At 41.2% G+C, this 24,225-nt stretch overlaps 1 protein-coding gene across 1 annotated transcript in view; it reads left to right on the forward strand.

The window, feature by feature from the left end:
- GPR139 (G protein-coupled receptor 139) overlaps nucleotides 1-23,862 on the forward strand; it is a 51,660-nt gene extending 27,798 nt beyond the window's left edge. The window contains exon 2 of the mRNA XM_036741835.1: nucleotides 22,928-23,862. Coding sequence (XP_036597730.1) covers nucleotides 22,928-23,862 — 935 coding nt within the window. The remainder of the gene's footprint in view (nucleotides 1-22,927) is intronic.
- Nucleotides 23,863-24,225: the final 363 nt, after the last annotated feature.

Genomic DNA, 24,225 nt, shown 5'->3' on the forward strand with positions numbered 1-24,225 from the left:
ATTACTCACATGGCCTCAAAGTATATTAATAAAAAAAGACAAGTTACTTAACATATAACATGAGGTAAGTAACATGGAATACATCAGAGGCTGTATATTCTCTCACCACTCAGGTCCCCAAGTCCAATCTCCACACACCATGTCTCCTAGAGAGAGGATTGTGCTGAAGCTATAAATTCACACAGCTGTACTTCCCTGAGCTATTTCTTGACTTGGCTTTGCAAACAAGGGCCCATTAAAAAAAAGCAATGACTTACCCATTGTATGAATGCTAAAGTCTTAAAGCCTGGAATTCCATTGTCTCTTGAGCACTAGAGAGGGAAGTTTCAGGGTCTTGCACACAAACTGGGGAGTGGGGGGGTGGGGAGAGCCTCCCAATCTAAGGACATGGCCTAGAACAACAATTTGCTCCTTCATCTATTTTCCCCTCTCTTCTGAATCTTCCCACTTCTTTTCTCCTGTGAGACAACATCTAGTCTCTCACTTCAAATGTTCCAATTGTGTGAGGTAGTGAGAGCATAGAGTGTGAGGCCTTCACAGGGAATATATATGTATCTATATCGAAAATGTTTTCAATATTTAGAGAAAAGGGAAATGAGGTAAATTTCAGTCTGTGGGAATCTGATTATTTAGACTTTAAGAATGTCTTTCTGCACTAAAGTTTTTATTCTTTCTTCTAGTTCTGATTTAAAGATTTACCAAATAAGAATAGGGTCACTGTGACCTGCTTTCTTTACCGTGAGAGAGAAAAGAGGGTTTCCCCCCTCCCCTTTTTCCCGATTCTCCTTCTTTAGATTTATAGATGTCACTTCAGCCTAAGTTTCGTTTTCCTATAAATCATATGACTTCAGGGAAATCAGATGGTATTCTCCTCTCCCTCTCCCCTTGCCTATTTCCCCCTATAAGGTAATTCTGTAGTTTCTGTGCTTGTATTGGGTAAAAACCTATTTCCTTATTCCTGGTTAGATTGTGAGGCCACTTGACCCTACCAATGGGAATGGGGGGTACAGCCTCTGAGGATGGAATTTCTTAGAATTGTTTGTATAAGGGTATATCATTCCCTGCTTGTCTTCTGTATCTTGCCTCCTTCTGCTAGTCCCATCCTGGTAGAGGACACCTTTTTCTCGCGAGATCTGAATAAAATTTATTTCTGTTCCTACCCTGAGATGGCTCCTTATTAAAAATTAAATTTTTTAATTGGTGAGGGTCTTTCATCCCACACACAATCCAGCTTGAGTTTGTGCTGGGTTAACATCATCACCTGATGCTCTTCACCTACATCTGTGGGAAATGAAGTGCCCCCCTCCAACTATGCCAGTCTTCTTATACTTATACTTATGTTTGGTTTGCCTTTTATTTGTTTTTAAGTTGGATGGATTGAAATGGATGCCCTGGGGAAACACAACTGAGAAAGATTTGGCATAAAAAATCAGTAGTTGTTCTTGAACTCCAAATCCCTCCTAAGCAAATTCTACCTAAAAGGAAGCAAGAATTTCCCTTTAAGGTGTGGCCTCTGTGAAGAAAAGAACTTCAATACTAGATGACCAGTTGGTATCATTCTTAAAACAATCACAAAACTGAAACCCAATTTGTTCTTGAGGAAGAAAGACATGATTGAAATTCTCATCATATTGGATAAATTTTATATGCAAAACTGTTAAACTATTTGCCCCACAGCTAAAAATACCTGCCTTTGGCACCCACTGTTGAAGAGACAGATGGAATAGTACTTAGCATGAGATATTTAATCAACTAGATAAAACCAGATAGAAGTTGCAATTAGCCTCTGACATCCTCACTGAACTCCAGATGAAGAGCATCTGATGCTTTTGGCTTTCTATTGGTCACCAACGACCCAGTCACCACCACCCAGAGTCCAAGGAAACAGAAAAACAAATGAACCTCTTCTCCCCCAAGGCAGCTGCCAGATGGTGTGTTTGATAATAAGTAAAATTGGCAAAAACTTCTGCATGTGGGAAGAGAGAAAGAGACAGAAGAGGTTTGGATTAAAGTTACATATAGGAATAAGTTTCCAATAGTGAGGGCTACTAGACATTGGAATTGATAGTGGAAGGAGGTCTCAATTTAATTCCTGGGATTGGAAGGTGAATCCTCAAGAAGTTGGGTTTTTTTCTCCCCGTTGTTTATTTTTTTTAATTTTAGCAATGAGGAAGATTCAGATGCTCCATCTTGTGGACGAGACGGAGAGACGTGGACAATATTCTAGTATAACAAACACTGATTGGATTAATGTACTCAAAGAGTCGTCGTTAATGGTTTCTTGTCAACATGGATGAAGGGTTTGGGTCCTGTGCTGTTCAACAATTTCATAAATTATTTCAGTGGAGCCATAAAAGGTATTAGATGATAAATTTGCAGAGCTCATGAAGCTGGAGGGAAGCTAACACAGTGGGAAAAAGCAGTAAAGCTCCAATAAGGTCTCAGCAGATGAAAATTATGAGCCAAATCCAACAAATAAAAATATGAAAGGGAAAAATATAAAAATCTATCCATGAATTCTAAAGAGCAGCATAGAAATTAAAGGATAAGGTAGGGGGGATAGATAGACAACACCTTTGTCTATGTTGGATCTAGGGGTTGGGGTAGATTGCGAGTTTAATATAATGAATTAATCTTTGTTTGCCTCAGTTTCTTCAACTGCAAAATGGAGGTAATGATAGCACCTACCTCCCAGGATTGCTGTAAGGATTCTCTGGAAGCCACGTTTTAGCATGGAATAAGCTGGATTGTGTCTGTTACAATGGTGCTGAGAGGTCTGGAGAGCAAACCACAAAAGGAACAGTTTGAGGAAGTAGGTACTTTGCCAAGGAAAAAAAGAGAGATGTGAGAGTTGTCTTAATTCAAGTAGTTTAATGGCAACCATGGCAGAGGGACTAGGCTTTTTCTGCTCAGCCTCAGAGGACAGAACTAAAAGCAATGAGAAGTTGCAGAGAGAGATATTCAGGTTTAATGTCAGGAAAAAGGTCTTTGCAATGAGAGCTAAACAAAAGTGACTATCCCTCAATGGGGTGAGATCTCCATCACTGGAGGTCCTCAAGAAAAGTCTGGATGACCACTTGTCAGGGATACTGTGGAAGAGATTCCTGCTCAGGGATAGATAAAACAAGATGTCCTTTCCAATTTTTTGGTGAGATTCTGTGAACTTTTTGTGAGATTTTTGTGAAGACCATCCCGACCTTCCCCTTCTTGTCCACTAACCCAAAAATGAATTTCCTTGAATCTGTCCAAATGACCCTCAGTTAATGGTTATATAGAGGGAAGAGCAATCAACATCTGTGAATTGTGTTTTTATTTACACTACTATTCCCAAGGCTAATTATTTAAGTAAGGACTCCAGCCTTGCTCACAGCTATTAAAATGTGAAAGGCTCCCAAACAAATTCTAACAAATTTGTGACATCCAAGCACATTTTCATTTACTAAGGATTATAATCAAGAAAGAAGCCCTAAGTAAAGAAAATCATCCTCTTAAATTGAAAGTTTAATAGAAATACGTATATAAATTTGATAAGTGGCTGATATCCTAAGTGAGGAAACTACTGCGTGGGTGGTAGAGTTAATCTTTCTGCAGAATATCAAATGTATCTTCATGACACTATGAGAGCAAATATGGTACATATGTTCCTTAAATGGAGGGAAAGAAATAGTATTATTTTAAATTAATTTTATTTTTTAAATCACCTTTTGAAATAAATATCTGACTGGTTGTAGTGCCATACTCCTCTAAGGATCACTTGAATTCATAAGTTCTGGGCTATAATAGGGCTAAAGCCAATTGGGCTCCTTAAGGGAAGGGGAACTGGGCCAGATTGGATCATGAGTGGTTACTGTATTTTCAGCCTAGGTGAGATAGGGAAAAAAAACAGAAGGAAGAAAAGAAGGAAGTGAAGAAGGAGGAGGAAGGCAGGAAGGCAGGAAGGCAGGAAGGAAGGAAGGAAGGAAGGAAGGAAGGAAGGAAGGAAGGAAGGAAAAAAGGAAGAAAGGAAGGAAAGAAGGAAGGAAGAAGGGAAGGAAAAAAGGAAGGAAGAAGGAAAAAGGAAGGGAGAAGGAAAAAAGGAAGGAAGGAAGGAAAAAAGAAAGGAAGGAAGGAAGGGAGGAAGGAAGGAAGGAAGGAAACATCTAACTTCAAAGAAACAAAGATTAAAGCTTGCATGTGTCTCTAAGTCTTATGGTCGTTCACCAGTGCTCAACTTCTTCTATATCCCATACTCCTTGGCCCTAGGCCACAGTGGTTCTAGATAACCAAAAAGTGTGACTCCTTTCATGCCAGGAAGACGTGAATTCAAGTCCCACTTCTGACTGGCTACGTGACCCTAGGTGATTTACCTAACCTCTCACTGCTCTAGGTAAGTCTCCAAGGTTTTAAGTTGCAGAGAGGGGGCCAATCCACATTGACAGAATTTAAGCATCTAGGAATTCCCTATACCAATTAAATCTCAGGTCCAGTCTCTATCCCTATAATACACAAGGTCCTTGTGTTTTAAAACCATATTGTTTGATAAACCAAGCAATATGGTTTTAAAACAATGTAAACTCCAGAGAGAGTGGCATGGATTCCAAACTTCCCTTGATCACTTTGTACAGACCCAGAACAATTAACTCTTGATGATGATAAGGATGTTGTAGATCTACTGACCAGTCCTATTAGTACTTTCACTGCCTGGGCCTAGCAGTTGCTATGGTTACTCAAAGGCCTGAGCCACCAAGGAAGCTGCCATTGGCGGGCAGCTTGCAGGAGGGAACTGGCAGCCGGCAGGTCTGAGTGGCTATAGAGAGAAGGTCAATCGATCAGCTTGGCTGGCTCCAACACTGAGGGCCCAGTGCTGACTCACTTTTCCCGCAACCCTGAGTCAGACTCCCACTGGCTAATGGCCACCTTGGTTACAACTCTTTGGCAAAGGGGAAGGCTTCTTGGGTCTCGGCAGATACCAGCCAGGCCCTGGCAGTCACCATCATGTTCAGCTCTAGGGAGAAAGGGAGGAAAGGAGGAAGGATGAACCAGTCAACCCGTGTCATAGACCAAATGGGTAAAACATGGCACCCTATAGGACACAGATAGGTAGAGAAACAAGAGGATGACATAGAACCTTCCTGCTGTCCTTATGATGCTAGGAGACTACATTCAACTACGGGCATAGGAACAAAAGAAAATCATTGAAAACTAAGAGAGGGGCCAATTGCAGGGAAACACAAAAAAGAATTTAAATAATGGTGAATTTAGACTCATGAAAGGCTGAAACAATGAGGAATACAGTGGAAGGACTGTTGGGGTTGGGGTCAAAGGACTCTGCCATTTGCTTCGTGATTTAGGGCGGGTCACTTAACATTCCTGAACTGCTTCTTCTTTAAAATGAGAGGCTGGGGGCAGCTAGGTGGTACAGTGAGTAGAGCACTGGCCCTGAAGTCAGGAGGACCTGAGTTCAAATCTAGTCTCAGATACTTGACACATTCACTAGCTATGTGACCTCGGGCAAGTCATTTAGCCTTTCCCACTCCAAAATTTTTTTTTTAATTTTAAATAAAAAAAATAAAATGAGAGGCTGGCCTTGATGAGGGGTTCTTAACTTTCTTTGTGTCATGGACCCCCTTGGCAGTCTGGTAGAGCCTAGGGACCCTTCTCAGTTTAATGTGTCTAAATGCATAAAATACATAGGATTACAACGGAAGCCCTTCATACTGAAACACAGTTAGCCAACAAGTTAACAGGCATTTATTAAGTGCTTATTAGGCGCTAAGCATGGCTGGCCTTCCATTGTAATTGTTAGAAACATACTCACATTGTCTAGGAATAAGCAAGACTCGTTGGGACGTCAGGAACGTTTTAATTATAATTTACATTTATTCCCCCTGAATAAATGGGTAACTCCCTTGAACAGAGTACAGGAGAAAGTACAAAGGACTCAGACGGATGCCAGTCCTTTAATAGACCTCACCTCAAATCTCCCACCAGGTTCTTCATTGGCCAGATACAACCCCCTGACTGCCTACATCACGCTCTCCCCAAATGGCTCATTTAAGCATGCGTACAAGCCTCTGCCCTTTCACCGGACCGACCTGAGGCCTGGTTTCTGCTAAAGTTGGGGTGGGGGAGGCTGGGAAGTACACCTTCAATTCTGTGGAAACAAAATTCCTCCTCCCATTTCTCACAGTAATCAACCCATCAGAAGGGCAGAGTGTATTTCCTGCCTGAGGTTGGGTGTAGAAGGAACTTCCCGGGGAGAAGGATGGGGGGCATGGTGGAAAAAGTCAGCAGTGGAACCCAAAGAGGAAATCAAAATTATAAAGTTTTCCGCACTTTTTTTAAGTTCATGGACTGCAGATTAAGAGCCCATGGAATCATCTCCCACTCTAAATTTATGGTTTTATCCTTATGCTTCTGAGGGTGAGCTTTTAAAATGTCCTTCAAAAGTTATCAGTGGTGGGGCTCAAATAAATTAACCACTGGTTCTCCATGGAATGAGCTGAGGCCCCACCCCTGCTAGCAACCAGTTCACTGACCTCAACCTAAAATTAGGTACTAGTTCTGCCCAGCTTGTGCAAACAGGCTGAATCCCACCACTGGTTATACAGTAAACAGCATGAGCTTTGTCTCCATTATACATAGAACAAAAGAAAAGTGCTAAACTCCTGCTGGAGGGATTTAGGTTCATGGTAAGGAAGAGCTTTCTGGCAGTGATGTATGATTGGCACTGGGGTAGGGAGAAGCAGAAGGTTGTGGTGCTTCCTCCCTAGAGGTTCTCGTCCACCTGGATACTTTAGGTGAGATTAAGCCCAGAGGCCAAGGGGGGACTAAATTCAAATTAATTCAATATGTATTTATTTTACTTATTGTGGGGGAAAGTATTATTTATTGAGGTAGGTGTTGAACTTGGAGTCAAACAGACCACATCCAGTTTGTTCATTTTATGCAAGAGGAAATTGGAACCCAGAAAGGAAAAAGGACTTGCCCACAGACACACAGACAAGAAGCATTAGAGCCAGGATTTAAGCGCAGTCTTTCTAGTTCTAAATTCTGTGACCCAGGATTTATCTGCTTTCCAATCCCCAGGTAGGCTTCTTACAGAGTCACCTTGGAGAAGTCATTTTCCTGTCTCTCCAGGACTTGGTTTGGTCATCTAGAAAATAAAAGTTTGTAAGAAGTGATTCTCAATGTCCCTTCCAGTTTTAACATTCTGTGATTCTGTTGGGTGCTAGGAGAGATACAAAGCTCAATAGCCTCGTCCCTAGTCCTTTTCCATGACCTAGGCAGCTAGAGTGATGGGCCTGGAGTTTGGTAGACCTGAGTTCAAATTCAGCCCCAGACATTTTCTGTCTGTGTGATCTTGGCTAAGTCTGTATGCCTCGGTTTCCTCAACTATAAGATGGTGTGTATAATAGCACCTACCTTCCAGGATTGTTGTGAGGATGGAATGAGACAATAATTGTGAAGTACTTAGCACAGTACTGGGCACATAGTAGGCTCATTCCATGCCACCTACAAAGTTCCCTTGCAATTTCAGGACTCTACCTTGGGTGGCTCCAGGCCCAGCCCCTAATTCTCTGTGGAGTCCTTGGGACCATGTAGCCTAAATGACCCACTGAAATGAGGCAACCTTACAAGAAGCCCCAGGACTGGGAGAGGCAGGAAACCAGGAAGCACACAAGCATCTCTTACAGACGCATGGGCAGCAGCTGATGCTGGAAGCAGGCGGTCAGACAGCTGCACTTAGAGGGTCAATGCCTCCCATCTCTCTTCCTCACAACCTTTAGGGTGAGTGCACTTTCTCTACAGAAAAACGGAGGTAGAGTGCTCTGCCAGAGGTCCATGGAAAGGGCTTCAAGGTACTCTCCCTGACCCAGATGAGGGGCACAAGGTGATTTCACTCATGCCTAAGCTCATCAGCCTTCTTGCTCGCCTTTCCTAAGGCCCATTTCCAAGGAAGCCGCTGGATTTGGGAAGCAGACAGTGAAAGAAAACTGCTAGTAATCACTAACGATATTTAAATGGTTAAAGTTCATCATGATCTTTTCATATATTATCTCATTTCATCTTTATAACCACCCTGTGTAGTCAGTGACGTACAAATGTTAAGCTTTATTTTTCTCATTTCATAGATGGGGAAACCAGGGCCCAAAAAAATTAACTGACTTGCCCATGGTAGCATAGCTAGTAAGTATCTGAGGCAGTGTTTTAACACAAGTCCTTCCAAATTTCTAGCCAGCAAGCTATCTGCTGTTTCAACCCTCTGCCCCATTCCTGTGTTTGCATAAACACTGCCTCAGAGATGTAGGCTCAGGAGAACACATTGTGAAATCCCAGCCCTGGGTGTCTCAGTGACACTGGCCATAGACAACAAAAAGATGGCACTTTCTATTCAGCCACCTGGCAAGAATTAGGGCATCAGCCTACCTAGGATCAAATCTCTATAAGATGCACAGCTTGTGTGATGAAGTCTGATGCTGCTCATGACAAGGGTGAGAGCTGCTAGGGCAGTGGGGATAGTTAATACTGATTGATCTTTCTAGAAGCTCAGCAATGAAGGCATGAGGAGATAGAGGGTGATAACTTGAGAGAGTAGAAGGACAGAGGGAATAGTTTTGAACATATGGGAGACCTTAATATGACTTTAGGAAGAAGGGAAAGGTTAAAAATTAGAGAAAGTAAGAGATAGAAAAAAGTCCCAGAAGAAATGGGAGAGGGTGGAGTCAAAGGCACTAGAGAAGAGATTAGCCTTGGCATGGAGGAGGACCACCTCATCCTTGGAAACCAATGGGAAGGAAGTAGAAGTGGGTGAGGACCTAGGATAGGGACTCAACCCCTTTTTGTTTCATGGACCCCTTTTACAGTCAGGTGAAGCCTATGGACCCCTTTTTAGGCCTATTTTAATGCATATGATAAAATAAGATTATGTAAGAAATCAACTATATTGAAATATAGCTATCAAAATTTCAAAAAAAAAAGTTCATGGATCCTAGATTAAGAAACCCTGACATTGAAGAATTTAGAAGTGTGGAGAAGGAGAGATGAAGTAAGCCCTGGATTTTCTCAATACGATAGTCACTGGTTGAGAGAAACAAATTGGAGGCTTGAAGAAAGTGGAAAAGATTTGGAACAGTTACTGTAGGGAATGTGAAAGGAAGTTCACAAAAAAGAATAAAAGGATTGCCATGCAGTGGTGAGGGCTCAGTCAAAATTAACTAGCATGAGTTTTTAGTGGAAGATCTGTTTAATGCATTACTCTAGTAAACTCTCAGAAAATTAGGGCTAGCAACAGAGAAGGTTTACAGTAGTTGTAACCCAAGGCTGAGAATGAAGACAAAACACCAAGGAGTGTGAGAGTAGATCATAACTGAGCTGTTGAAATGCTTGAAAGGTCAAGACTGTTAATGAAAAGAAGTAAGGCAAGACAGAACAGGACTAATGAATTGAGAGAAGGGGCAAGGATTAAGAACAGATGGTTTAGCCACAGAGAGGAGATTTTGAGAGTCTGAGATTTGAAGATGAAGCAGCTTCAAGTGGTCCAGTGGCTGAGGTAAAATGGAGATGGCTATCATGTGAGTGAAGGCATCTCAGCTAAGATATTCCCCAAAACAAAACAGTTCTCTTTTCAGCCACAGAATATTTGGATCCTCAAATAAAAATGGTCATGTATTTCTCCCTGAGCTTCTTTCGAAAATCTTATTTTAAATTATATCCATTGTTTTTACATCATCTTCATTTCCAAATGTGTTGCTCCCAATTCCGTTATTCATCAAGCCATCCCTTGTAACCAAAAGAAAAAATTAAGAATGGGGCAGGGGGTGGTGGGGGAAGCTGTCCAGCAAAATCAAGTGACGGTGACAAAGTCTGACAGTGTACGCAATAGTCCACGTTCATACTGCCCCACCTTTACAGAGGAGAGAGGGTTAGAGTCCTCAAGTCATCCCCCAGGCTAAATTTAATCACTAAAATTCCGAAATGGTCCATTCCATTTTTGCTGTCCTTTTCACTGACATTGTCAATATTGTTTTCCTTCCTCTTCCCTCTACATCACCTGAAGGTCTTAGCGTGACTCTCTGAATCCCTCACGGTTGTTATTTCTTAGGATGGAGTGATACGGAGTGGCCTCATGAAGGCTGTACATTGAGCCCCCTGGCTCTAGGCAGGGTTCTTCCTAAACCACACAAGTCATATGCTTGTTTTTTCTTATAGTTAAGAGACCTTCAGGGCATGGGATAGAATAATTTCCCGTTTCCTTTCATTTTCTTCTTCCAACAATCACTGTAGTTATCAGGAAATCCGTGTCTATGTAGATCCTAAATATTTCTTGCCGTGATTTTAGCCCATTTCCTCTTTTATTGTCATTCAATCATGTCTGACTGACCCTTTGTGACCCCATTTGGGGCTTTCCTGGCAAAGATACTGGAATGGTTTGCTGTTTTCTTCTCTAGCAAATCCATTTTATCAGGCAATCAGAGGTTAAGTGACTTGCCCAGGATCACACAGCTAGCGAGTTTCTGAGGCTGGATCTGAACTCAGCTCTTCCTGACTTCAGGCTCAGTGCTCTATCCACTGAGCCACTGGCTGCCCCTGTGCCAAGCACTGTGCCATGCACTAGGGAAAGGAAAGGGAATAAGTATTTATATAGCTCCTAACATGTGCCAGCCACTGTTGCTAAGCACTTTTTATAAATACCTCATTTGATCCTTACAACAACCCTTTGCGGTAGGTGCTACTATTATCCCTATTTTACAGTTGAGGAAACTGAGGCAAACAGGGGTGAAGTGACTTGCCCAGGATCACACAGTTAGAAAGCATGTGAGGCTAGATTTTAACTCTGCTCTTCTTGAGTCCACACTCAGGGCTCCATCTGCTGTGTCACCGGCTGCCTCCAAGGGATATAGAGAAAGGTAAAAGACAGTCCCTTCCCTCAAAGAATTCACAATATAATGGGAGAGACAGCATGTAAATAACTGTGTACAAACAAGCTATATACAAGAGAAATTGGAGGTAACCAACAGGTAAAATTGACAGGCCCTGACAACAGGCTGGATAGCTTCATGACAATTTTGGGGGAAAGAATTTACTTTCTGGAAGCTCTGAGATTTTGATAACCAAATTTAATCCAGCTCCCATGAAAGTAGTTGCTTTGATTTCCATGTTATGGTCTTAACTAGATAAATTATCTTGCTTTAACCGATTAAATTCAATTCAACCCAACATTTATTAAGTACCTACTAAATGTGATACCCAAGAAATTCAAAGACAAAAACAAAACAGTCCCTTCTGTTAAGATTATATAACTAGGTGGAACAGTAGATAGAGCATTGGGCCTAGAATCAGGAAAATCTGAGTTCAAACGTGGCCACAGACACTTACTAGCTTTGTGACCCTGGGCAAGTCACTTAACTCTGTTTGCCTCAATATTCTCATGTGTAAAATGGAGTTAATATTAGCACCTACCTCCTGAGGTTGTTATGAGGGTCAAATGAGGTAATAACTATACAGGGCTTAGCACAATGCCTGGCACATAGTAAATACTACATAAATGTTAGCTAGTATTATTATTAGGGCATCTTGGTGGCCCAGTGGATAGAGTCCCAGATCTGGAGTTCAGATCGGGACTCAGACACTTACTAGCTGTGTGACCTTGGGCAAGTCACTTCCCCTGTTTGCCTTAGTTTCCTCATCCATAAAATGATCTAGAAAAGGAAATGGCAAATCATTCCAGTATCTCTGCCAAGAAAACCCCAAATGGGGTCAGGAAGAGTCAGACACAACTGAAGAACAAGGACCAAGCATGATTATCATTATTATCGTTCCCTGATTTGATTGCTTGAGCAATACAACCTATCTACCCATTGCATGCCCAGGAGATCATATATACACAGACATAACAAATATCCACAGTCTTTTCCTTCCAAAGGTAAAAAAAATGCCATTGTGAAAAAGTCAGCTGATAATGGCATTTTGGACGTTGAAAGTTGCAGCAAATGTCAAGTAAGAAGAGGTGGAAAATATGACTCCACTCTTTTTCTTCCAAAGTCTCACATACACACATCATTTCTGTCCCCTCCAGGTTTCCTCATCTTAAGGTCCCCAGCATTTTCTAACTGTTCTTTGTTTGCCTTGGGGCAAAGGGGGTGGTAGGAAAGAGAAAACATCTGTACAAAGGAAACGAAATGTTCAGTGCTTGAAGAGTTCACTTCACAAGAGAGGCAATTATTACAAACTTAGGGAAATGTCAAATGTAAATATCTAGCAAATTAGCTCATCAGTAGGATGGGGATACATTACTAAAGCACTAATTAAAATGGGTTAGAATATTTAAAAATAAAGATTTTGATATATAGAAATTTCAGCTCAACACACCAAAGCAAACCCATCTGTGATTCAACAGAAACTGGTAATGGTGGCAAACATGTACTCCCCTTAACTTACAAAAATCCGCTTTGCTCTGAGGAACCTATGAGAGTTCATTCACACCTTCTTATTCATCTCTGGTACCTTCCTCAGAGGTCAGTAGAGGAGAGAGAGTTTGGTTAACCCCTTACAATGGGCCTTTACCAAAGGACTTTGGTTTACAAAGGGGCAGCTAGGTGGCACAGTGCCAGGAAGACCTGAGGTCAAGTGTGATCACAGATACTTGCTAGCTGTGTGACCCTGGGCAAGTCACTTAACCCTGTTTGCCTCAGTTTCCTCATCTATAAAATGAGCTGGAGAAGGAAATGGCAAGCCACTCCAATGTCTTTGCTAAGAAAACCACAAATGGGGCCACAAAGAGTCAGACACAACTAAAGCGACTTAACCACAACCACAAACTGTAAAGGGCTACGTAAATGCTGGCTACTGTTGGGCGCCATATAAATGCTGCCGTGTTGCAGTCTCCATTCCAGGAAAAGTGTTGCATTAGGCTTTGCCCTTGTACAAGTGGTCCATCATATTTGAAATGTTCTCCTTTCTCACCTCCACAATTAAGAAAACCTGAGAAACCAAGACATCCATCCAAGTTATCAAGGGAAGTCAAGGGCAGTTTAGGGAATAAGGCGCTTACCCTGTACTTCTAGCCCAATTTGTTTTCCATTTAATGATTACATCTCAGCCTATGACATAAAGTTTATATGAACTGTCTAGGATGTAATATGCTTTAGGTAAAGACCATGCTTGATAGCCACAAATGAAGGGGAGACTGCCTTCCTTGTTTTTGAGAGGTGAGGGACTATGGCTGTCAGTGTCATATAGACATCTTCTCAGACATAATTGCTGTCAGTCAGTCAGCTTTGTTTAACTGTTTTTCTTTGTCACAAAGGGGAGGCTTCTTGGCTATGAACGGGAGGGAGCAAGGTGGGCAGGGAATAGGGGGTATCCTGAAATGAATTGCTGCTGTAATTCTAGCAATAACAAAACAACTGTCACTTATGTAGCACTTGCAGATTTGCCAAGTACAAATATTTCTCGTTATATTTCTCTGATTATAATATAATGTGATGTAATAACAAAAGCCATCAATAAACCTCTTTTCAATGAAAGAAAATGGATGATGGTGGGAGGGAGCAGGAGCGCCACAATGTAATTGACAAAGCATTCCAATCCTGCTCTCGGGGAGGTGATGGCTCTTCTGTGTGCTGTCTTCATCTGATCCCGTTGAAAGGATTATCATCAGCTCTAGGCACCATGGTTTAAGAAAGACATTGGTAAGATGGAGCATGCCCAAGAGAGGATAACCACAATGATGAAGGACTTTGAGTCTATCTCATATGAAGATTAGTTAAAGGAAACAGGCATGTTTAACCTAGAGATAAGAAGGCTGTGTTGGCTGTCTTCTGAAAAGCTATATTAATGGGGAGAAGCGACTAGATTTTCCCATGGAGGGCAGAACCTGGAACAATAGATGGAAGTTGAAAAGAAGCAAATTTTGGCTCATGTCAAGAGAATCTTTCCTAACAATTAGAGCTGCCCAGATGTAGAATGGTTTGCCTAAAGAGGTGGCAGTTCTCCTTCTTTAGAGTCTTCAAGCAGATACTTTCGTCAGGTTTCCTTTCATATATGGGTTGGAGTAGATGGCCACTGAAATCCCTTCTGCTTCTCAAATTCTGGGATTAAGTGACTATCGTTGATGTGGGTCATTGTGTTTCAACATCATGATTCGATCAGTAGTATAACCAAACCAAACCAATAAAAGGCTAAGTTATAGCGGGTTTTGGCTATACCTGTTGGCTTGCCCAGTGGATTCCTCACCTGCTCGGATGGAGGCTGGATCTCATCCCCCTAGACATCTATCAAAGCAACACGGCAGCCCACAGTATGCTGCTAATGTTGAAACTCCGTAACCCAAACAAGACTCACACTGCCTGCTCATGCCAGGGGACCCTAAAGCTCTGACTCCAAGAAGCTAAGCAGTCAGACTCTGGGCCAGACAGGGCCTTTTTCAGACACCCTTTATGTCTTTGCCACCTATGATGCCTGATGATGCATAACTGCAGGGCCTTCATCCCAGGCCAATAGCCCATGTGAATGATATCGTTACCTTTAGGGAGGTCACCTTTTGAGGCTTTTAGTGTGTCTCATCTCCCAAAGCTGATTTCACCCTTTAATCAAAGATCTCTAATGATTTGGAAAGGCTAAGGTACCCTTGTATTTCTCTTTATCTCTCCCTTTCTCCTGCGCACACGTGTGCATGTATGTAATCATACACACCTGCACACACCTGCACAATCCTAACTAAATAGTTTCTAAACGTTCTACCTCTGCCTCCTCTTTTTCCCCCCTATTTCCTTAGTTCCTCCCTTACATTATTTCTTATCTCTGCTATTAGAGTGTCGAATTGTTCGGTCTTCAGTACAAAGCCTGAAGCCTCTGAAGGAGAAACTCGATTAATCTTGAATATAAATAATAAACCTCATTACCAGGTGGCCGCTGGGTAATGAAAATTTTCAGGTTGAGCAACTCTCAGAGACGATCTACTTAGTCGTGGAGGAGTTGCAATCTGTGTCGGTGGAGGGAGCACTAACCCCAATGAAATTAGAATCTTTGAAATATAAATAATAAAGGACAGTTTGTGAAAATGGTAAGAGATAGGAGCCCCTAGGACTCAAACATATATATAAGAAGGGAAGTTTAGTTCCTCATGGGAAGTATGGAATTAAGGTTTTAGGATCCTAGACCCAGAATGGAAGGGACTTAATAGGTTATCCAGTACAATCTCTTCATTATATAGATAATTTAATAAATACTTCATTTATTCATTCATTCAGAAACGAGGTCAAAGAAGTGAGTTGGCCAGGGTTATACAGAGGGTAGGAAGCTGAGCTGGTATCCAGACTCAGGTCTTGTAACTCCAATCTCCCTGCTCTTTCTATGCTGCCTCCATCTCAGATCTGTGTGTGGATCTTGGCCATTTACCTAGTTAGCTTCCCCCCAAAATAGCGCTTTTCCGTTTCAAGGACACCAGCCTTATTTTCTAACTTCTCTGTGAAGGATTTAGAGCAGGGGTTCTAACTTGGAGATCACAGCCCTCTAAGGGGTCTCATGGATACATTCCAAGGTGTCTGTGAACTTGGATGGAAAAAAAATTCCTTGTTTCCATGGACTTGGAACTGAAATTCAGCATTTTCGTTCCTTCAATTATGAATTTTTAAAAAGCTGTCATTCTGAGAAGGCATAGGTTGTACCAGCCTGCTAACGGAGCCCCAAACCCAAGAAAGGTTAAGGATCCCTGATTTAGAGCAATATACTTCAATATGGCCTTTGGGGAATTTCTTGCTAACTTAGATTTATAAGACAGGATTGGCCAAGCCAATTAAAGTTACCCCAATGGCAAGGGTATAACTGAGGGTTGTCAGGATCCAGTTCTCTCACCTTTATGAGACTAGCTCTGAAGAAGAAGGTAGTGCGGTCCTCTTTGATATAGTGGAGGGATATCCTGGCCTGTCACATAGGAGACTGGGGTTTTACTCCCTAACAAGAAGGTCTTTTCTCCTCATTTTGAGGTTGTTATATGGTACAGTAGGTAGATAGAATGTTGCACTTGGAGTCAAGAAGATGTGAGTTTGAATCCTGCCTCAGACACTAGATATATGAATCTGGGCAAAGTAATTTAACTTCCTTCAGACTCAGTTTCCTCATCTGTAAAATGGGGATTGTTGTGGGGATCAAGTGTGTTAGCATGTATACATGCTTTGCAAACCTTAAAGCACTATACAAATACTGGCTGTTATTAATCATCATTATAATTAGCATTTATACAGTATTTATAGCATATAAGTGCTATGTAAACTAGGATTTACAAAGTGCTTTACAAACCTTAAAATCCTATATAAATTCTGGCTACTATTGTGCACCATATAAATGCTGCTTTTATTAATCATGGAGATTTTTCAATATTAATAATTAATATTTGTTGCTATTAATAATTAATAGCAACATTTATATAGTACAAAATATTATATTGTATTTTTATTGTATATTATATTGTATTTTAAGGTTTACAAAAAAGCTCTGACTAATATAAGTGATTTCCCCACCTCCAGATGATCATAGGGTCCCTTTAGCCCAAAGAATCTGTTCTAGGGGTCAGAGTCAAGCAGAGATTACAAGGAATATCTTTGGCCTTTCTTTGTATCCTCAGCACTAAGTGTAGTGCCTGGCATATAGTAGGTGCTTAATAAATGCTGGCTCTCTAAGGATCATGGGACGGTAAATTTAGAGCTGGAAGGGGAAAGGGACCTTTGATGTTCTCAACTCCAACATCATCAGTTTACAGATTAATTAAATTAAATTAATTAAATTAAATAATTAAGGCCCAGAAATATTAAACAACAGAAAGCAAGTAGCAAAGTCAAGATTTGAATGAGGTCTTCTAATCTACGGTGTCCTTTCCACAACACCATCACCTCGATAAAAGGCCCCAAGGAGTCTGAGAGGTTTGTGGCAGCGATAAATCCCTCGGCACAATTCCTGACTCCATATTAGTCTATTTGGGCTCCCTTGGCGATTTGATCACGTTGACCTTAGACTGCCTGGTTCTGTCTTGCCTCTCTCTAGTCCTTTGCAGCTGTTTTGAACCCTTCTGCCTCCAAACTACCTGAGCTTGGTTTTCTCCATTCCTTGTCACTACCATTAGAATTCTGATTTTGTCACAGCCTCTGCTGCTAAAGGAGCCCAGAACCCAAGTAAGGTTAAGGATCCCTGATTTAGAGCAATACACTTCACCCCATAGAAGTTGACCTTCAATGTAGGTCCTCATTATGCAGAGTTCAGTCCCCAGGGAGTATCAGAGGAAACCCTTCTCTCCTGCCAAGTTGATCTAGCACCTGAGATCCATGTTTTGAATTTGGAAAGGGCTGAGAGGAGCAGCATTTTCACACAACAGATGCTCTCAGTCTCTTCACCAACTATGAAAAAAATATTGTGTCACAACTAGAAGAAACAAAACCATTTTTCCCTTTCCCTTGGAGTGCCCCCAAAGAGCTTTTTTCCTCCTCCCATTACTCATGGCTTCCATCCATCTTCCCCAAAGTTTCCTTGGTTCCAGACTTCCCAGTGGGATAAAACATGCTGGAGGCAGATCTGGCTGATTCAGCCTTTTGGGAAAGGTCACTGTAAGAAGATTACATCCTAACTGAGGAGACACTGTGCAAATAACTGGGTATATACAAGGTATTTTCTGAGTAGATAGAAGACTATCAGAGGAGAAGACACTACAAGCTTGGAGAGAAGGGGTAATGGAAAAAACCTCCTGGAAACAGGTAGGACTTGAGTTATGTCTTGAAGGAAGCCAGAGAAGCCAAGATGAGGAGGTGAGGAGAGATGGATTATTCCAGGCATGGGGGAGATCCAGGACAAGGAAAGCTCTCTTGGGGAAATAGACCAGGCCCTACTGAATCACTGATTATTAAAACATCTGCAGCTACCTTCAATGCACAGACCACGTATTTTACCTCTTTTGGAATCTTTACCACCACCCCCATTCCCCAAATCCAACTACAATGGCCAGAACAATAATATGAATTCAGTAGCTATTTAATAAATGCTTGTTGGGTAAGTGGAATTCATTTATTATTTGGGGTCAGAAAGCATGAGTTCAAGTCTCAGCTTTGTCACTGCGCAACCTTGGTCAAGTCGTTTAACTCCTTTGTGACTCAGTTCCCCCTCTAAAAAAAAAGAGGGAGTTGGAGTGGATGACCTCTAAGATCCCTTCCAGCTCTAAATCAAAGAACCTACATTCCCAAACCACATCTCACATTGCCCTAGAATCTGCCATTGCACACATCCCCACACACATACAACTTACGTTCTTTCACATTCTCGGACTGGCACCTCTTTTCTTGTCAAGAAAACCAGGTGCCAACTCTCCATCCTCAGTCACACACACACATGCGCATACACACACGCACATGCACATGCACATGCACACACACACGCATACACGTACAAGCATGCACATGCACATGTGCACACACATGTACACACACGCATACACACATCATTTCTTTAATCCATCACTTAGTCAGACATTGCCTTCTATTCATCTTGCATTGTTGCTTAATTCCCACATTGTGCTTCTTTATACATGTCTTGTCACTCCACCTAGATTGAAAGTCGCTGGTTGGCAGGCCCTTTTTGGATACGAAAGCTTAAAAGCAATGTCATTGCTTATAGGATTATAGATTTAGAACCAGAAGGGACCTTGGAAATCAGCAAGTCCAACACCCACATTCTACAGATAAGGAAACTAAAGCCCAAATAAATTAAATGATTTGCCCTGGGTCACAGCTAAGAAGGGGGGAATTTATACGTCAGTCTTCCTGGCTCCAAGTTGAATATTCTATCCATTATACCATTTCAGCTCAAAGAATGAAGATCCTCCAAACTTTCTAATAAAACTAAACACATGCACCTGGAAAAGATGTTTGTTTGGTTTTTTTTAATCCCTTTGAAAGTAACCTATTAGCAAGTACAAATCAGCATAGGTATACCTTACTTCAAGCATATCGCAGTTTAGGAAAATTCAAACTTGAGAAAAGAGCAAATTAAAAGGCATTGTTATTTCATGTACAAAAGCAATCTTCACAATAGGATCTTTTAATTGACCAACTATTGTAAAATAAGGACAGGAACAGGGATTAGATCTCTATTACATTAGTACAAGCAACTCCCAGGTGAGAAAACCCCCTCGAACCAACATAGGTTGGCATCTTCCCTGCAACTTAGAGTCTTGGGGAGATGCCGGAGCATTGAGAGGTTATGTGAATTTCCCTGAGTCACACAGCCAGTATGTGTCAGAAGTAGTACTCGAACCTAGGTCTTCTTGACTTAAGAGACCAGCTAGCTCTCTAGGCACTACCCCCAGACTGACTCTCATTGTAACATGTTCGTATAAAACAAAATTTTGTTTACCTTCTCCCCCAACAAAAAATCAATTTACACACACTCTTTAAGGATAATTTCTATTGCATAAAATAAAGTGTAGCCACTAAAGTACCTTCAGAATTAAATGATGATCCTTGAACATCCCCACTGTGGTGGCAAGCTAACTAATGATAATAATAGCTAGCACGTATAAAGCGTAGTAAGTTTGCAAAGTGCTTTATAAATATGATAATAATAGCCAACATTTATACAGCACCTACTATGTGCCAAGCACTGCGCTAAGCACTTTACAAATGTAAATGTAAATCATTTGATTTGATCCTCACAACAGCCCTGCAAGGTGGGTGATATTATTATCCCCATCTTACAGATGAGGAAATAGAGGTTACGTGACTTTGCCAGGGTCACACAGCTATTATGTGTCTGAGGCTAGATTTGAATTCGGATCTTCCTATCTCCCAGCTCTCTGTCCATTACACCACCCAGCTGCAAGCATGGGGGAAGATTTGGCTCAAGAGGTAGATGGGCCCCCACTCAAACTTTAGGATTTCACCCGATTCCAAAAGGCCTCAAATCCCAGACCCCAAAAGGTTTAGCTCAGTTTTCATACTGGCCTAGTGAAGGAGCATTGTTTTTATTTAAATGCTGGACTACTCAACTTATTTTCCTAGCCTTGCAGGCAGTTAGTTTTTGCAGCGGCACTGTTCCCGCACACACTGTGAACTCAAACCCCTGAATTATCCCTAATCATGTGGGTAAACTTCTATCAGCTTCAATGAAAGCTGTTGGTAATTGGATTGCCATCTTATTCTCCATGCAAGTGAGATATAAAGCTTTTAGTGCAGTGATCAAGGCGAATCAAAGAGGAACGAGGGAAGAGTCCAGAGCCAGTCAACCTGTAATGTGATTTGGGCACTTAACTCTCCACCACTTCAAAACAATTTTCCATAGCATTTTGAGAGGGGGGAAGGGGAAGAATAGGCCTCTCAAAACCAATTGTGACACAGTCCTTCAGTGAGAGCCAGAACTAGTGTGGTTACATCGTGGAGACAAAGGGCTGAGTATCTTCTCACACTGTGCCAAGAGGATTGTTCTATATGGAGATTTCACTAAGTGGCCCCCTGGGTCTTCAGAGGGTAAGTTTATCCTTATTGAAGTCCAGACAGTTTGTCTTATATATCCAAGGCTTTAAGGATTGCGAAGAACTTTACAAATATTTTCTCCTTTTCACCTTAGGAAAATCTCATTTTACAGGAAACTGAAGTAACTTTCTAGCCACTGTGTATCAGAGGTTGTTACAAGAATCCAAAGCTTGCAGATGTTTATACAAACTCTATGGACTACCTGAATCAAAGCATTTTTTAAAATCTGAGTAATATAAATGTACTTACCAGCCTGCCCTGGGGTTACTAGTTCTCTACAGCTGCCTACTTCATCTTTTTGGCCTATAGGATGGGCCCCAGCTTGCAGCTGTACGAGCTACAGGTTTTGTTCTTTAGCTTGGCTACAGGTAGGTCACACTGGGTATGGAACCTGGAAAGAAAACCAGAAGTCAAATTTGGCCTCAGATACTTACTAGTTGTGTGACCCTGAGCAAGTTACAGAATCTCTACCAGCCTCAGCTTTCCTCTGTAAAATAGGGCTTTTGTAAAGATAAAAGAAGAAAATATTGGCAAAGTGCTTTACAAACCTTAAAGCCTATATAAAGGATGACTATTAGTAGTGTAACAATAGCTAATATTTAGAGAGCACTTGAGAAAGGAGGGTCAAAGGAATACATTATTATAAAAAGGGGGAACATGTGAGTAGAACTTGATATTTCTTATCATTGGAGTGCATGAGAAAAAGTATGCAAGCATTGAGGTAGGAGGAAATGAACATCATCACTCTTCTTGGAAATAGACAAAGAAAAGCTGAACACATACATATGCAAAAAAAAAACCCAGTTAGTGTAGAAATACTTCAGATTCAACAAGGAAACATGCAGGAATGGGGGAGGGGGCCTAAAAGGACAGATAACACTGGGGAGGAAAGTCATAAGCAAAACAAACTCCGTGATACTGAAAGGGATTTTAAAAAGGAAAAGAAAGCATGAAGAACTAGAATCTAAGGGACTGCCCATCATTTAGGAAATGATTAGACAAATTTGGATGACAAAAATTACAGTTGTAAAGAATTTTACATAGTATGAACTATAAGGAGAAGTGCACAAAACCAGAACAAGGACAATGACATTATAAAAATCAATAACTTTGAAAGATATCAGAACTCCCTTTGATGTAATAACGGACCATATCTCCAGAAGAGCTACAATGGAGCACGTTACCCATCTCCTGAGAGAAATGATGAATTCAATATTCAAAAAGAAACGTACATCTTTGTATATGGGCACTATGTGGATTCCTTTGTTTAACTAGGCTTATTCATTTCAAGGATTTTAAAGGAGAGGAGGATATGTGGCAATGGTAATACCCAAAAGGTGAGCCACTGAAATATTTTTGAATACGCAGGAGAGGAGGAAGCCCAACAAGCAGAACAATTGGAAAGTAATATGGAATTATTATAGTGGGGTTTTTTGGTTTTGTTTTGTTTTTTCAAAAGATAGCCAGACAAAATGGAGATACGTGCTTTAATATGCAATCCTCTCTTGGTATTATGCTAGGTGTATGGAAATGTACTTTTTTGGTGTTTATGTTCAGAATTCTAAAAGACTTAATTATAATTACCAACTTTGGTCCCAGGAGAAAATGAAAATTCACTTCTTTTTATTGTTGATAAGAGGGTGGGGGATGGAGAGGGAAGGGACTGTGAGTGGCGGGCTCTGCATATAACGTCAAGCTTGGTGGTTATCTTGGTTAGCTTTCCTGAACTGTTGTTTCCCACTCCCCTTTCTTTTCTTTGTTATAAGCGGTAGCTCTCTGGGACAGGGAGAAAAGGGAAATATATTGGGAAGTGGGTAATAAAAATAAAATAGATCAATAGAAACCTTCAAAAGAAGATACCATTTAGTCCAACTTTCCCATTTCAGAGAGGAGAATACAGAGGCCCCGAAAGATAAATTTACCCAGAGTTACTCAGTGAGCTATTTGCAAAGAATCTATAGATCCTCTGAATAAGGTAGCCCATGACTAAAGACTGATACAAAATGAGGATGTAGAATTTGAAAATGGACGTGAAAATTATGTTCTTAGAATCCTAAGTCTAGAATCCCCAATCAGGAATCAATGAGTAAACATTTATTAAGTACCTACTATGTGTCAGGCACTCTGCTAAGTGATAAGAGTACAAAAAGAGGCCTAAGACTTTCCCTGTCCTTAAGGGCCTTGCAGTCTAATTGAGGAAGAAAGTCTCAAGGGTTCATCCGGTCAATCTCCATGCCTCCTATGAGGACCAGTTTAAATGATGGTTGTCTATACAGTGGTAAAATACATATTACCCATTAAAAGAGTTTGGCTCTTTGCCTCCATTTTGCTGTGATTGCCACTGCATAAAGCCATGAGATGGGGGCTTGGGAGCTGAGGTTAACCAAAAAGTCATGTGTGCTTCTAAACAAAATGAATTTCTCTTTTCTCTGCAGCCAACATCTTAACTGTGATCATCCTGTCCCAGCTAGTGGCACGTAGACAGAAGTCATCCTATAACTATCTCTTAGCCCTTGCTGCTGCTGACATCATGGTCCTCTTCTTCATTGTGTTCGTAGATTTTTTGCTGGAAGATTTTATTTTAAACAAACAGATGCCTCATGTTCCAGACAAAATTATAGAAGTTCTGGAATTTTCTTCCATTCACACCTCCATTTGGATTACTGTCCCATTAACTATTGACAGGTATATTGCAGTCTGCCATCCACTCAAATACCACACTGTCTCCTATCCAGCTCGCACTCGGAAAGTCATCATAAGTGTCTATATTACCTGCTTTCTGACCAGCATCCCATATTACTGGTGGCCCAATATATGGATTGAAGACTATATCAGCACGTCTATGCACCACATCCTCATCTGGGTTCATTGCTTCACTGTGTACCTGGTGCCCTGCTCCATTTTTTTCATCTTAAATTCTATCATTGTATACAAGCTTAGGCGAAAAAGCAATTTCCGACTCCGTGGCTACTCTACAGGAAAAACCACAGCTATCCTGTTCACCATTACATCCATTTTTGCCACACTTTGGGCACCCAGAATCATAATGATCCTCTATCACCTTTATGTGTCACCTATCCACAATAGCTGGCTGGTGCATATCATGTCAGACATTGCCAACATGCTGGCCCTGTTGAACACTGCAATCAACTTCTTCCTCTATTGTTTTATCAGCAAGCGATTCCGTACCATGGCGGCTGGAACACTCAAAGCTTTCTTTAAGTGTCAAAAGCAGCCTGTCCAGTTCTATACCAATCATAATTTCTCAATAACAAGTAGTCCCTGGATTTCACCAGCCAATTCCCACTGTATCAAAATGCTGGTTTATCAATATGATAAAAATGGGAAGCCTATAAAAGTATCCCCATGACCAGGTTGCTATTTCCACTTCTGTTCCATTTAATGGGGCTTTAAAATCTTCACATCATACTTGCTGAAACTTCTCTTCTTGAGAGTGGTAATCAGATTTCATGTCTCCATAGCCTGAAAGACTGTCGAACTGGTAGAATGAATGCACATTAGGCTGGTAGAAAAGGAAGAGAAGCATAATTTTGTTTTGGTTTTATTTTGGCAAGTCATGTTAAGAGCAAAAGTCCCTGCCAGTTTGATACCTCTATGGAGGGCAAGAGTACTCTGCTCTTGGGTCTGTATGGACCAAGGGCATAAAAAAAATAGTATATGGTCAAATCTCAGCACTCTCTGTGGTCACTGGGAATAACTCATTTTTTTTTCA

The sequence above is a fragment of the Trichosurus vulpecula genome, chromosome 1 (assembly GCF_011100635.1).
Source record: "Trichosurus vulpecula isolate mTriVul1 chromosome 1, mTriVul1.pri, whole genome shotgun sequence".
Lineage (NCBI taxonomy): Eukaryota > Metazoa > Chordata > Mammalia > Diprotodontia > Phalangeridae > Trichosurus > Trichosurus vulpecula.